We start from the raw sequence: 14,552 nt of genomic DNA, 5'->3' as shown, positions 1-14,552 counted from the left end.
GAAGACCCAGAGTTACAGGAGAAGTTAATTAGAGTTAACTGCACCTCAGATTGTAAAGCGTTTATTTGGGCTTCAGAGTCCAAGTAACAGACACATCTCAACATCAACTGTTTAGAGGAGATTGGGTGAATCAGGCCTTCATGGTCAAATTGCTGCAAAGAAATCACTACTAAATGTCACCAATAAGAAGAAGAGACTTCATTGGGCCAAGAAACATGAGCGATGGACATTAGAGCGGTGGCAATCTATCCGTTGGTCGGATGAGTCCAATTTTAAGATTTTTGGTTTCAACCGCCGTGTCTTTGTGAGACGCAGAGTAGGTGAACGGATGATCTCCGCATGTGTGGTTCCCACCGGAGGTGTGAGGGTGTGCTTTGCTGGTGACACTGTCTGTGACGTATTTAGAATTCAAGGTACACTTAACCAGTATGTATACCACAGCATTCTGCAGCAATATACCATCCCATCTGCTTTACGTTTAGTGGGACTATCCATTTGTTTTTCAACAGGACAACGACCCAAAACACACCTCCAGGCTGTGTAAGGGCTATTTGACAAAGAAGGAGAGTGATGGTGCTGTATCAGATGATGTGCCCTCCACAATCACCCAACCTCAACCCAATTGAGATGGTTTGGGATGAGATGGACTGCAGAGTGAAGAAAAAAAGCAGCCAACAAGTGCTCAGCATATGTGGGAACTCCTTCAAGACTGTTGGAAAAGTATTCCTCATGAAGCTGGTTAGTGTGCAAAGATGTCATCACGCAAAGGGTAGCTACTTTGCTGAATCTGAAATATAAAATATATTTTGATTTGTTTAACACTTTCTGGGTTATTACATGATTCCATGTGTGTTATTCTATTTGGTTTGTTTTTACTCCTGTCCTTCCTCTACCCTCAAACTCTCCCATCTATTTCTGATGTCATCCAGTTTGATTTCTATTTGCCATATCTTTCAAACTGTGCTCTTTCACAAAAGTTCTTAACCTATGTATGTTTTACAGACACAGTATGTTTTACATAAGTTATCTTGTGGTTATTAGTCTCAACCTTCACCTTCAGCTCCATTCAAACCCTCCCATGTATCTCAATACCATCCATATTGGATTTATATTTGCCATATATTTTTCAACTGCGCTGTGATGTTTCACAAAAGTTCTGAACCTTTCCATTCTCATTGTTTCTTCAATTGAAAATAAATATTTTTGCTAAAAGTATTAAAATATTATTGATCGATTGACTATGACTTTTCTGTTCACCCAGTAGTGCTATCTGCAGGGTTAGCTCCAGGTAAATATTGCAATTCTTCAGCCATTCCTGAACCTGTGACCAAAAGCAAGCTACATACTGTAGGGACAGTACCAAAACAAATGAGTCTGTCTCTTCGCAGCAAGAACAATCTTGTTGGTACATTCTGGTCCAATCTACTGAAAGATACTTTAGGAAGCATGAGTTTTTACTCACCGATGTAACAACACAGTGTGGTCAAAGACTTAATAACTTAGTTATAGTCAAGATCTGGTTAGCAATAAGTACAAACATAGTTCTGTTTTTGGGTTATTACATTTTTATTTCCGGATAACTTCTGAACAAACCACAATTAACTATTTCTCAACGTCATATGAAGGATCTACTCTGTGCTACTGAGTACGTATGCTAACTCGGTACCTAGCTCAAGCTCGCTAACATTAGCCACACCTCATGCTATTCAAGGATGTGTTATCTAGTGGGAGCAGCAGGCTCTGGTGCTTTCTTTCTGGGGGCTTAAAACGAAAGACAAAATCATACCTGCAGTTACTCGTCTGTTCTTTTTGTTTTAGCAATTTTTCAGTAGGTTCTCTGTGAAGTAGGCTACGGGAGTTTTGTAACTTTTTCCACCTTGGCTAGTGCTAGTGTGTTAGCTGACTGACATCTGGAATCTATTTATTTTGGATTTCAGGCCCGGTGAATTGCCCGACCACCCATCGCGTTGATAGCTAACTCAGCCTGCACTCTTAAAAGTTTTACCATCGGATTGGCCCCAACCATCAGTCTGTAAATCTCTGCTCTCTCTTTGCTTTTAATCTGCGGTTATATTTTTGTTGTGTTAGTTGTGTTCTAGCTAGTCTCCAGTAGTTGGGCTCTAGCTTTCCGACCATAACCGTGGTGGTTGGTTAGGCTGGCTAGGCTAATAGCTAGTTGGCTAAATAGCTAGCTTTAGCTGGCTAGCTGGTTAAGATAACTGCATATACAGTAGCTAACCTTTTATGATAACTGGTTTGATGACGTTATGCATTTCCAAAATGTTGGTTTACTTTAATGTAGCTGTAAGCTAGGTGTTGATTGCAACTGGCTGAATCATTCAGTGCTAACGTAATGTTAGCAGGCTAGTAGTGCTAACGTTAGCAGGCTAATTGGCTAACAACCTTGTAAGTTGATTTGTAACAATAAATTCATAAAGTATTTGCTTGTAAGTTGGCTAAAAATTTAAACGATTTGGTTAAGTTTGAACTTATACATTTGAAGTTTTTTCTGTTGGAGTTTACAGTATAGGGAATATGCCATATTACATCACACTCCGGAAAAACATTTTCCGACATGACTTGGGCCTTCTGATCAGGTCTATGTAATAACTCCAAAAATAGAAAAGTGAAGTGTAACTTTGCATTGGGACTTTTTATGCGTATACTTATGCAGCTCAGATAAAGTGGGGTGTTTCACCTGCCGCACTCTTTGATACTGGAAGAGAGTAAAGGGGGGAAAAGGATCCAGACATTTACTGTATTTATACCACACAGGAGAAATTAGCCAGATAGAAGGACAGAAATAATCACAAGCCAATAGCCAGATAGAAAGCAACACAAGGGAATGGCTTGTGCAACTGAGAGGTGCAAGCTGTCATTAGCCATGGCCATTATCAGTACACTATTTTGGGTTGTAAGACACTCTGTTGTGCAATCCTACAGATAACCCGGCAGAATTTGGCAGATTAGTATTTCCTTGGGGCAAAGTTACCCATATTCATTTTAAATGCAGCGAAGGAGAGAATCACATTAGTGAATCAGGGTTGACTGAAAACTGTTGAGTGGGAGCGGAACATTTTACACCTATCTTCAAAACGTGGATTGGAAATATGATGAAGTACATGATCGGACTGCCGACCAGGGTATAACAAATGATGTCAAATACTCACAAATAATGAGCTGTCCTTTATTAAGCTTGACCGAGATGCAGGCTGGACATTTGTGTCTATTCCATTGATTTCATTGTACAGAGCAAGCTAAATCAAGTGAATCTCTCAAGTATTTGAAAGTAGAACTATTTACATTTACATTTAAGTCATTTAGCAGACGCTCTTATCCAGAGCGACTTACAAGTACATACATTCATACTTTTTTTGTACTGGCCCCCCGTGGGAATCGAACCCACAACCCTGGCGTTGCAAGCGCCATGCTCTACCAACTGAGCCACACGGGGGTATTTTACGTACGTATTTCACCCAGGTCTGCTGGGCTGGAGTGTCACTGGCCAAGGTAGGGTAAATGTGGTTGGGGAGGCTTACTAATTTGATTAGCCACATCCTGACATGAAATAATAACGCATACATGATGTAGAGATAAAACATGAGATTTGCCATGACAGTTCAAGTTTTGCTCTCATATCTCAAGTTTGGATTTGACACTCACTAAACTCTTCAGTACGGTATCCACATCAGGACAGAATCACAATTACCGTCCTAATATGAGTACTGTATTGTGGAATCCGTCACCAACAGTACTAACCTGGCCCAGAAGTTCAGGAAGTCCCAGGACTTGTCCAGTGAACACCCCCAGACAGATGAGGATGGAGTTGAATTGGCCAATGGAGCCTCTCATGTGTCTGGGGGATATCTCGCCCAGATACATGGGCAGGGCGCTGAGAGCAATACCTGGAAACACAAGCCAACAAGTACAACATCGATGGATATTAAGTTCAATATGGACTGCATAGGATTTACTCTTTAAAAGTGATCAATTGTTGTGGGTTGAAAACCTCACCGTGTAAACACGCCTGAATAGTAAAAATACAAAACTGTCCTAGTCATTTAGCCATGCTGTATATACAAAACATCCTTCACATGAATTTCAATGGAATCTCAAAGTAAAAATTATTTGAAATCAAGTGTAGATCAAAGATTATGTGTGGTTTCACAATGCCCATGAGAGGAATGCAGTGTTTTCAGAAAATATGTTGTGTTACAGCCTGAATTCAAACTGAATTTAAAAAAAAATAATGTATTGAAAATGAAATACAGAAATATCTCATACTTATGAATACTTACGTTAATTATATTTCTGTATTTCAATTTCAATACATTTGCAAAAATGTCTAAAAACATGTTTTCACTTTGTCAATATGGGGTAATGTGTGTATATGGGTGAGAACACACCCTAATGAAACAATTGTATTGGGCTATTGGCACTGATGTAATCACTCAGCTTGTTCTATATACTTACTATAATTGTGAATAGTATGTCGTTGGTGAGTCATCTAAGAGTCTTGAGAATCTCCTGGTTGAGACTATTTTTAGATAGTTGGGGGATAATGGTCAGATTTCTCCAGCCTAGCAGAAAGAGCACTCACCAGAGTCCACCCCCATGACGAAACGACCGATGATGAGCATCTCGAAAGATCGAGCCTTCTCACCCAGGGCTAACAAAAGAGCAGCTATCACTGCAAAGCCGTTATTCAAGAGCAAGGTGCCCTTCCTAAACAGAGAGAGAGACAGGGGGGGAAAGATCGAGATCAGGAAGAATGGAGGAGTTCTGAATAGCCACAGGTAGAATTTTCTACGGAGCACTTTTGTAATATTGAAACAGTATTTCTTATGCTAGAGGATAAAATGATTGGGTGAACTGATGAATACATCTTCTTTCCATAAGTCTATTAGTGAGACAGCCTGTACACTAGCTTCAAACCTTACTGCTCACTGCGCTTGATGTCCTTTGACATTGATTGAAAACGGCTTAGAAACTAATCCAGATTGCAGCTTTAATGAATTACTACTTTATCATATTTAGGCACGTAACTTGGGGGGATGCATCATGCCCCCCCCCCCCCCCCACACACACACATTATAAACAGGACATTTTGACCCCCTCAATAATATACCATGATGAGTATGATTGATTGTGAAGAAAAAATCCCACTGTAAAGCGCCAAGCTATTGGCTTTATGTGGTTTTGCAACACAGTGATCCCCCAATCACAAATACACCGTTGGTTGCTCCCGGTCCCCAGAGGCAGCTGCCCGTTCCTGGTAAAGGGAAAAGGAGTTGAGCATGGCTTGTAAGAAGAATGGAGCAATGCGCAATTTCTCCTCTCTTTCCATTTTTATTGGTCTGCGATGTATTTCTTCAGTTCAGCAGCTTGCACTATGCGCTCTCTCTTTCTCTTTGTAGGGTTTGCTGAGAGGTAGCTAGGTAGCCTATTGGTAAGTGTGTTGGGCCAGTAACCGGAAGGTTGCTGGACTGAGTCCCCAAGCTGACAAAGTAAAAATCCGTCGTTCTGCCCTTGAGCAAGGCAGTTAACCCCCTGCTCCTGGGTGCTGTGGATGTCAATTATGGCAGCCCCCTGCATCTCTCTGAATCAGAGGGCTTGGGTTAAATGCGGATGACTCATTTCAGTTGAATACATTCAGTTGGACAACTGACCAGGTATCCCCCTTTCCCTTATATTCACGAGCGCTCCAATGTACACTGAGTATACCAAACATGAGGAACACCTTCCTAATATTGAGTTATTCCCCCCTTTTTGCCCTCAGAACATACTCAATTCGTCAGGGCATGGACTCTACGAGGTGTCAAAAGTGTTCCACAGGGATGCTGGCCCATGTTGACTCCAACGCTTCCCATTGTTTTTTCAAGTTGGCTGGATGTCCTTTGGGTGGTGGACCATTGTTGATACCAACGGGAAACTATTAAGCATGAAAAACCCAGCAGCGTTGCAGTTCATGACACACTCCTATTACCATACCCCGTTTAGAGGCACTTAAGTATTTTGTCTTGCCCATTCACTCTCTGAATGGCACACACACAATCCATGTCTCAATTTTATCAATGCTTAAAAATCATTATTTAACCTGTCTCCCCCCCTTCATCTACACTGATTGAAGTGGATTTAACAAGTGACATCAATAACGGATTATAGCTTTCACCTGGATTCACCTGGTCAGTTTATCATGGAAAGAGCAGGTGTTCTTAATGTTTTGTTTTCTCAGTGTATAAATGTTTTGAAAGTTTAAAACGAGTAAAAGTTTATGAACATTTTATAAATGTACTCCTATGTTGTGTAACTAATGAACTATTGGTGATGAGGTAATATGTGTACAAATAGTTTTATACAGGGTGATGCAATGCAAGGTTGGCTATTTTAGCTAGGCTAATGTTAGCTAGCTAGCTAAGGTAGCACCAAAGCTAGCACAGTATCTGCAGTTTCAGATGAACAGCACTCAGATAGTCAGTGTTCACCCTAGTGAATAAGTAGCTAGTGCCCTTAAAACTTCTTGACGCACGGATCCCTTTAGCGGGATCATTTTCGTAAACAACCGCTGAATTGCAGTGCGCCAAATTCAAAGAAAATTGCTAAAAATATTTATAATCATGAAATCACAAGTGCAATATAGCAAAACACAGCTTAGCTTGTTGTTAATCCACCTGTCGTGTCAGATTTTGAAAATATGCTTTACAGCGAAAGCAATCCAAGCGTTTGTGTGAGTTTATCAATCACTAGACAAAACATTAAGAACACCTAGCAGCAATGTAGATTGGTCACGAAAGCCAGAAAAGCAATCAAATTAATTGCTTACCTTTGATGATCTTCGGATGTTTGCACTCACGAGACTCCCAGTTACACAATAAATGTTCCTTTTGTTCGATAAAGATTTTTATATAAAAAAACTCAATTTGTTTGGCGCGTTATGTTCAGTATTCCACAGCCTTAGGCACGTCATCAAGGCTTGACTAATTCCAAAAAGTATCCGTAAAGTTCGTAAAAACATGTCAAACGTTTTTAATAATCAATCCTCAGGTTGTTTTTAACATCAATAATCAATAATATTTCAACCGGACCGGATTTTCCAAACATAAAAATTCTGCCCCCTAGCTTCAAGAGGATTTATGGAGTTGCCAACACCAAAGAGAAGAAAAGTGCACAATGATATTTTTAGCGGGAGTGCAGAGAACTGTAAGTAAATTAATGAAGGGCTACATAGCTAGCTACCTACACTTTTAAAATCCTAATAGACTGGTGATATGTAGTCAGCTAGCTACAGTAGCTATACATACAGTGCCTTCAGAAAGTATTCACAGGCCTTGACTTATTCAAAATGTTGTTGTGTTACAAAGTAGGATTAAAAGGGATTTAATTGTCCTTTTTTGTCAACACAAAATACTCTGTCAACGTGCCAGAAAAATTCAAACATTTGCAAAAAATATATGAAAAACAAATATATTTTGATTAGATAAGTATTTAACCCTCTCAGTCAATACATGTTACAATCATCTTTAGCAGTGATTACATCTGTGAGTCTTTATGGGTAAGTCTCTAAGAGCTTCCCACACCTGGATTGTGCAACATTGGCCCATTATTCATTTCAAAACTCTTCAAGCTCTGTCAAATTGTTTGTCGATCATCGCTAGACAACTATTTTAAAGTCTTGACCAACATTTTTTAAGTAGATTTAAATAAAAACTGTAACTCGGCAACTCAGGAACATTCACAGGTTTTTTTGAGCAGGTTTTCATCAAGGATCTCTCTGTACATTCCTCCGTTAATCTTCCCCTCAATCCTGACTAGTCTCCCAGTCCCTGCCGCTGAAAAACATCCCCACAGCATGATGCTGCCACCACCATGCTTCACCGTAGGGATGGCGCCAGGTTTCCTCCAGATGTGACGCCTGGCATTCAGGCCAAAGAGTTCAATCTTGGTTTCATCAGACCAGAGAATCTTGTTTCTCATGGTCTCCCGAGTGGTGCGGCGGTCTAAGGCACTGCATCTCAGTGCTAGAGGTGTCACTACAGACCCTGGTTTAATTCCAGGCAGTATCACAACCGGCTGTGATTAAGAGTCCCGTAGGGCAGCGCACAACTGGTCCAGGTTAGGCCATCATTGTAAATAAGATTTGTTCTTTACTGACTTGCCTTGTTAAATAAAAATAAAAAAATATTAATTTAGGTGCCTTTTGGCAAACTCCAAGCGGGCTGTCATGTGCCTTTTACTGAGGAGTGGCTTCCATCTGGCCACTCTACCATAAAGGCCTGAGTGATTGAGTGATGCAAAGATGGTTGTCCTTCTGAAAGGTTCTCCCATCTCCAGAGGAAATCTGTAGCTGTGTCAGTGACCATCGCGTTCTTGGTCACCTCCCTGACCAAGGCCCTTCTCCCCCGATTGCTCCGTTTGGCCGGGCGGCCAGCTATGGGAAGAGTCTTGGTGGTCCAAACTTCTTCCATTTAAGAATGATGGAGGCCACTGTGTTCATGGGGACCTTCAATGCTGCAGACATTTTTTGGGTTCCCTTCTCCAGATCTGTACCTCGACACAATCCTGTCCTGAAGCTCTACGGACAATTCCTTCAACCTCATGGCTTGGTTTTTGCTCTGACAACTGTGGGACCTTATATAGACAGGTGTGTGCCTTTCCAAATCATGTCCAATCAAGTTGTAGACACTCAAGGATGATCAATGGAAACAGGATGCACCTGCAAAGGGTCTGAATACTTATGTAAATAAGGTATTTCTGTTTTGCAAATATTCAACAACAACAAAGAAAAATGTGCTTTGTCATTATGGGATATTGTGTGTAGATTGATGAGATTTTTATTTTATTTAATCCATTTTAGAATAAGGCTGTAACGTAACAAAATGTGGAAAGGGGAAAGGGGTCTGAATACTTTCCGAATGCACTGTAGATTTGGCCTTTGCTTTATCTTGGCCAGGTCGCAGTTGTAAATGAGAACTTGTTCTCAACTGGCCTACCTGGTTAAATAAAAAGTGACATTTTTATTTTGTATTTTTATGCAACCATCACCATGCTTGAAAATATTGACACTGGTACTCAGTAATGTGTTGTATTGGATTTGCACAATAATATTACACTTTGTATTGATGACAAAAACTTAATTGCTTTGCCACATTTTTTGCAGTATTACTTTAGTGCCTTGTTGCAAACAGCATGCATGTTTTGGGAATATTTTTATTCTCTACAGGCTTCCTTCTTTTCACTCTATCAATTAGGTTAATATTGTGGAGTAACTACAATGTTGTTGATCCATCCTCAGTTTTATCCTGTCACAGCCATTAAACTCTGTAACTATTTTAAAGTCACCATTGGCCTCTTGGTGAAATCCGAGCAGTTTCCTTCCCCCCCGGTAACTGAATTAAGAAGGACGTCTGTATCTTTGTAGTGACGGTGTATTGTTACACCATCCAAAGTGTAATTAATAACTTCACCATGCTCAAAGGGATATTCAATGTCTGCTTTTTTTTTTTTTACCCATCTACCAATAGGTGCCCTTCTTTGCGAGGCATTGGGAAACCTCTCTGGTCTTTGTGGATGAATCTGTGTTTGAAATGCACTGCTCGACTGAGGGATCTTACAGATAATTGTATGTGTGGGGTACAGAGATTAGGTAGTCATTCAAAAATCATGTGAAACAGTATTATTGCACACAGAGTCCATGCAACTTATTATGTGACTTGTTAAGCAACTTTTTACTCCTGAATGTATTTAGGCTTGCTATAGACCAAGACATTTCAGCTTTAAAAAATTACGAATTTGAAACATTTCGAAAAACATAATTCCACTTTAACATTATGAGGTATTGTCTGTAGACTAGTGACTAAACAAATCTCAATTTCATACATTTTTTAATTCAGGATGTAACGCTACAAAATGTTGAAAAAGTCAAGGAGTGTGAAAACTTTCTGAAAGCACTGTATTGCCAGTCAGTAAATACATCATTTAGCTAATACAAGCAGAATAAATGTAATGTTAATAAGCTAAGCCCATTATTGTTAAGGCCAGCCATTTTCGACATATGATAATGGGTCAAAGACAGTCAGTGGAGAGAGCTATACAGAGAGAGCGCACCGTTCATGTTGAGGCAGGGAGAGGAAAAATAGATAATCAGGTGAGAATACGAGTTATAAGGCACTATCAGTTCAACTCCTCGTCTTGGCTGACTGTAGCCCAAGTGTTGTAACAAAACAGTTGTTGCCTGCATTTTGATTTCATTTGGTTGTCATGGCAGGGGTCAGGGACAGACAGTAGAGAGAGAGGGAGCACCGCCCATGTTGAGGCAGGGAGAGGACGAACAGGTCAGAATTTGGGATTTGAGTTTATAAGGCAGTCTGGTAAAGCACTTTGCACAGCAATTTACGTTGCACACAAATTGGAACTATCAGTTGCGGCAGGGAGAAGACAAACAGGTCATCAGGTGAGAATATGTAATGTAGTGTTGAGGAAACAATGGTGAACACACACATTGGAGTATTTAAGTGTAGTCTTAAGACATGTCTTGTAGCTGTACTATTGTATAAGTTTCCTAATATTTTGGCAAAAGAAAGGCCCTTCTATTTTGGCGATAGAAATTAAGACAATGTTTGTTGTCATGTTTTTTGTAGGGGACTGAGCCACAAGTCAGGGGCCAGTTGAGCACAGATGACAGGGACAGAGCCACAGGACAGGTAGAAGATATCAACATCAGCACAAAGCCAAAATCAACCACATCCCAAGTTTATTGTTATCCAGAAACAAGCCGACAGAGTTATGCCATTTCAAGATTTCCCCTGGCTGTGTTACAGTGCCTCTTTGAAGTGGGTTTTATGCTTCCATTGCACCAACTTCTTTCTTAATAAGAGGTCACCCTTTGGCACAAAATCAGACCCTGCATTTGTCAACACTGGCTTTAGAAATTGGAAGAATCTACTGAAAAGTTTTAATCTCATGCTAAAAGTCATTCCTATTGCCACTCAGTTACAGTGACTGCACAATAATCAAACACTGTGGACTCAGTTATCTACTTATACTTATGTAGCCAGACAACAAGAGGAAGCAATACATCGTCTACTGAAGATTGTAGGTTCCGTCAAGTACCTAGTAAGACAGGGTGAGGCCTTAAGAGGTCATGAGGAAGAAAGCAGAAATCTGTACAAACTTTTAAAAAGGCAGAAGATGACACAGTCCTTCACAGCTGCTTAAGAACATGCAACCATGATTACACTAGCCCCAAGATACAGAATGAGATGCTTAACTTAATGAGCAATGACATAATTTGAATAATAGGCAATATCATCCGATCTCTTCCGATTACTCCATTTTCCTTAGTAATTGAAGAAACGCAAGACATCTCAGGGAAAGAGCAAGAGTCTACCGGTATATGCCTGAGATGTCGACTATGACTTGCTGCCACATGAGGAATTCATAGGTCTGCAGTGCTTGAAACGACAGGACCTCGCCAAGATGGCAATGGATGTTATAATAAGATTAAATCTAGCCCTGTCAGAATTGCATGGACAGACATACTGTATGACAAAGCAGCCAATATGTCAGGTAAGCACTGATAACAAAAAACAGCCTCTGGCTGTGTATGTGCACTGCGGAGCACATTGTGTGAACCTGATCACGCAAAAAGCCTGCTCAGCTTCATTCTAACCCGAGATTCCCTTGATTGGGTCCTTCAATTGGCCATCTTGTGTGGACTGTCCAGTAAATTCATAGACATTTTAAAATCAGATTGCAACATCAGATCGTGTCACTCCTACTGCCCTCAAACCTTTGCCAGACCAAATGGACTGTCATACATAAAGCCATCAAAGCAGTCCTCCTTCAGTATGACTGTCCTCTCTAGTTTAGAGGAGATGGCAGAAAGTAACTCTCCTATAGAAACCACTGCTAATGGCCTGCATCAACAATTTAAGAAAGGCAATACTGTACTGGGTCTTGTGCTGGCAGAAGCTGTTATTGGAGAGCTGGAGTGCCTTAACATATCTCTCTAAAGAAGAACAGACCGTCTTGGGCATGCAGGCTGCTGTTGGTTGTGTTCAGTCCACTAAGGAAAAATAAATGAAGATACCTTCCACAACATGTTTGAGAAGGCAACAACCATTGTGGAGAACCCACATGAAAAAATACAATTATATAGTAAACTGTTGTATACTGTAGAATACTATACACTCGATACCTCAATCATGTGTAGTACTATAGAATGTTGTAGTATACTGTAAAAAACTACACTTTACGGGTTCAACCTGGAACCTTTGGCTGTCCTATGAGAACAGCAGAAGAACCATTTTAGGAGCTAGATAGCACCATTTCTTTCTAAGAGTGTATAGTAAACACTACAGTATATTCCACACAAAAAAAGACTGCAGTAAATACTACAGTTAACACTACAAAACGCTACAAAAACACTACAATAGTAAACACAACAGTATCTTATTTGCATATACCCTGCCCATTGAACTCCCCCATATCACAATATGTGCCACCCATAAGTGAGAAACCTACATGCCAAGCATAGAACATATATTATGTTCCCTAAAGGTTATAGAAAAGATCTGAAGCTTTGAACTGTCCGTTCAGACCCAGTCCTACAGGTTATGGAAAACAAACTCTTTTAGTATTTCTCCAGTAGGTTCTACTTCCATGTCAAATATAATAAAACAAAAACCCTATAGGAAACACCACAGTAATGTCTGCAAAAACACTACAGTTAATCCTACAGTATACTATAGTCTTCAAAAACAGTAAAGACAATCTGCAAAAATACTACATTAAAAATTAGAGGTTGATCGATTAATCAGGACCGATTTCAAGTTTTCCTAACAATCGGTAATCAACGTTTTTGGACACCGATTGTGGACAATTCTTTTTTTTTACCTTTATTTAACGAGGCAAGTCAGTTAAAAACACATTCTTATTTTCAATGATGGCCTAGGAACGGTGGGTTAGCTGCCTTGTTCAGGGGCAGAATGACAGATTTTTACCTTGTCAGCTCGGGGATTCGATCTTGCAACCTTCCAGTTACTAGTCCAACGCTCTAACCACCTGCCTTACATTGCACTCCACGAGGAGCCTGTGTGGCAGGCTGACTACCTGTTACGCGAGTGCAGCAAGAAGCCAAGGTAAGTTGCTAGCTAGCATTAAAGTTATCTTATAAAAAAACAATCAACCTTAACATAATCACTAGTTAACTACACATGGTTGATGATATTACTAGTTTATCTAGCGTGTCCTGCGTTGCATATAATCAATGCGGTGCCTGTTAATTTATCATCAAATCACAGCCTACTTCTCCAAAAGGGTGGTGATTTAACAAGCGCATTCGCGAAAAAAGCACCGTTGTTGCACCAATGTGTACCTAACCATGAACATCAAGGCCTTTCTTTAAAATCAATACACAAGTATATATTTTTAAACCTGCATATTTAGTTAACATTGCCTGCTAACATGACTTTCTTTTAACTAGGGAAATTGTGTCACTTGTCTTGCGTTCCGTGCAAGCAGTCAGGGTATATGCAGCAGGTTGGGCCGCCTGGCTCGTTGCGAACTGTGTGAAGACCATTTATTCCTAACAAAGACCGTAATTAATTTGCCAGAATTGTACATAATTATGACATAACATTGAAGGTTGTACAATGTAACAGCAATATTTAGACTTAGGGATGCCACCCGTTAGATAAAATACATAACGGTTCCGTATTTCACTGAAAAAAAGAAACGTTTTGTTTACGAAATGATAGTTTCTGGATTTTACCATATTAATGACCTAATGCTCGTATTTCTGTGTGTTATTATGTTATAATTAAGTCTATGACTTGATATTTGATAGCAGTCTGACTGAGCAGTGGTAGGCAGCAGCAGGCTCGTAAGCATTCATTCAAACAGCACTTTCGTGCGTTTGCCAGCAGCTCTTCGTTGTGCTTCAAGCATTAAGCTGTTTATGACTTCAAGCCTATCAACTCCCGAGATTAGGCTGGTGTAACCGATGTGAAATGGCTAGCTAGTTAGCGGGGTGCACGCTAATAGCGTTTCAATCGGTGACAGCACTCGCTCTGAGACCATGAAATAGTTGTTCCCCTTGCTCTGCAAGGGCAGCGGCATTTGTGCAGCAATGGATAACGATGCTTCGAGGGTGGCTGTTTTTGATGTGTTCCTGGTTCGAGCCCAGGTAGGGGCGAGTAGAGGGATGGAAGCTATACTGTTACACTGGCAATACTAAAGAGCCTATAAGAACATCCAATAGTCAAAGGTATATGAAATAAAAATGGTATAGAGAGAAATAGTCCTATAATTCCTATACTAACTACAACCTAAAACTTCTTACCTGGTAATATTGAAGACTCATGTTAAAAGGAACCACCAGCTTTCATATGTTCTCATGTTCTGAGCAAGGAACTTAAACATTAGCTTTTTTACATGGCACATATTGCACTTTTACTTTCTTCTCCAACACTTTGTTTTTGCATTATTTAAACCAAATTGAACATGTTTCATTATTTATTTGAGGCTTAATTGATATTATTGATGTATTATAT

The 14,552-nt window shown here is 40.1% G+C and overlaps 1 protein-coding gene across 2 annotated transcripts in view; it reads right to left on the bottom strand.

Moving 5' to 3' along the window:
• slc2a9l2 (solute carrier family 2 member 9, like 2) overlaps positions 1 to 14,552 on the bottom strand; it is a 255,738-nt gene that overhangs the window by 194,602 nt on the left and 46,584 nt on the right. For both annotated transcript variants that reach the window (XM_039014439.1, XM_039014447.1), the window contains 2 exons: positions 4,601 to 4,725; positions 3,760 to 3,905 (listed from right to left, as the gene is read on the bottom strand). In XM_039014439.1, coding sequence (XP_038870367.1) covers positions 3,760 to 3,905; positions 4,601 to 4,725 — 271 coding nt within the window. The remainder of the gene's footprint in view (positions 1 to 3,759; positions 3,906 to 4,600; positions 4,726 to 14,552) is intronic.

Source organism: Salvelinus namaycush, chromosome 2 (genome assembly GCF_016432855.1).
Source record: "Salvelinus namaycush isolate Seneca chromosome 2, SaNama_1.0, whole genome shotgun sequence".
In the NCBI taxonomy this organism is placed as follows: domain Eukaryota; kingdom Metazoa; phylum Chordata; class Actinopteri; order Salmoniformes; family Salmonidae; genus Salvelinus; species Salvelinus namaycush.
This window is presented reverse-complemented; position numbering and strand designations above follow the sequence as displayed.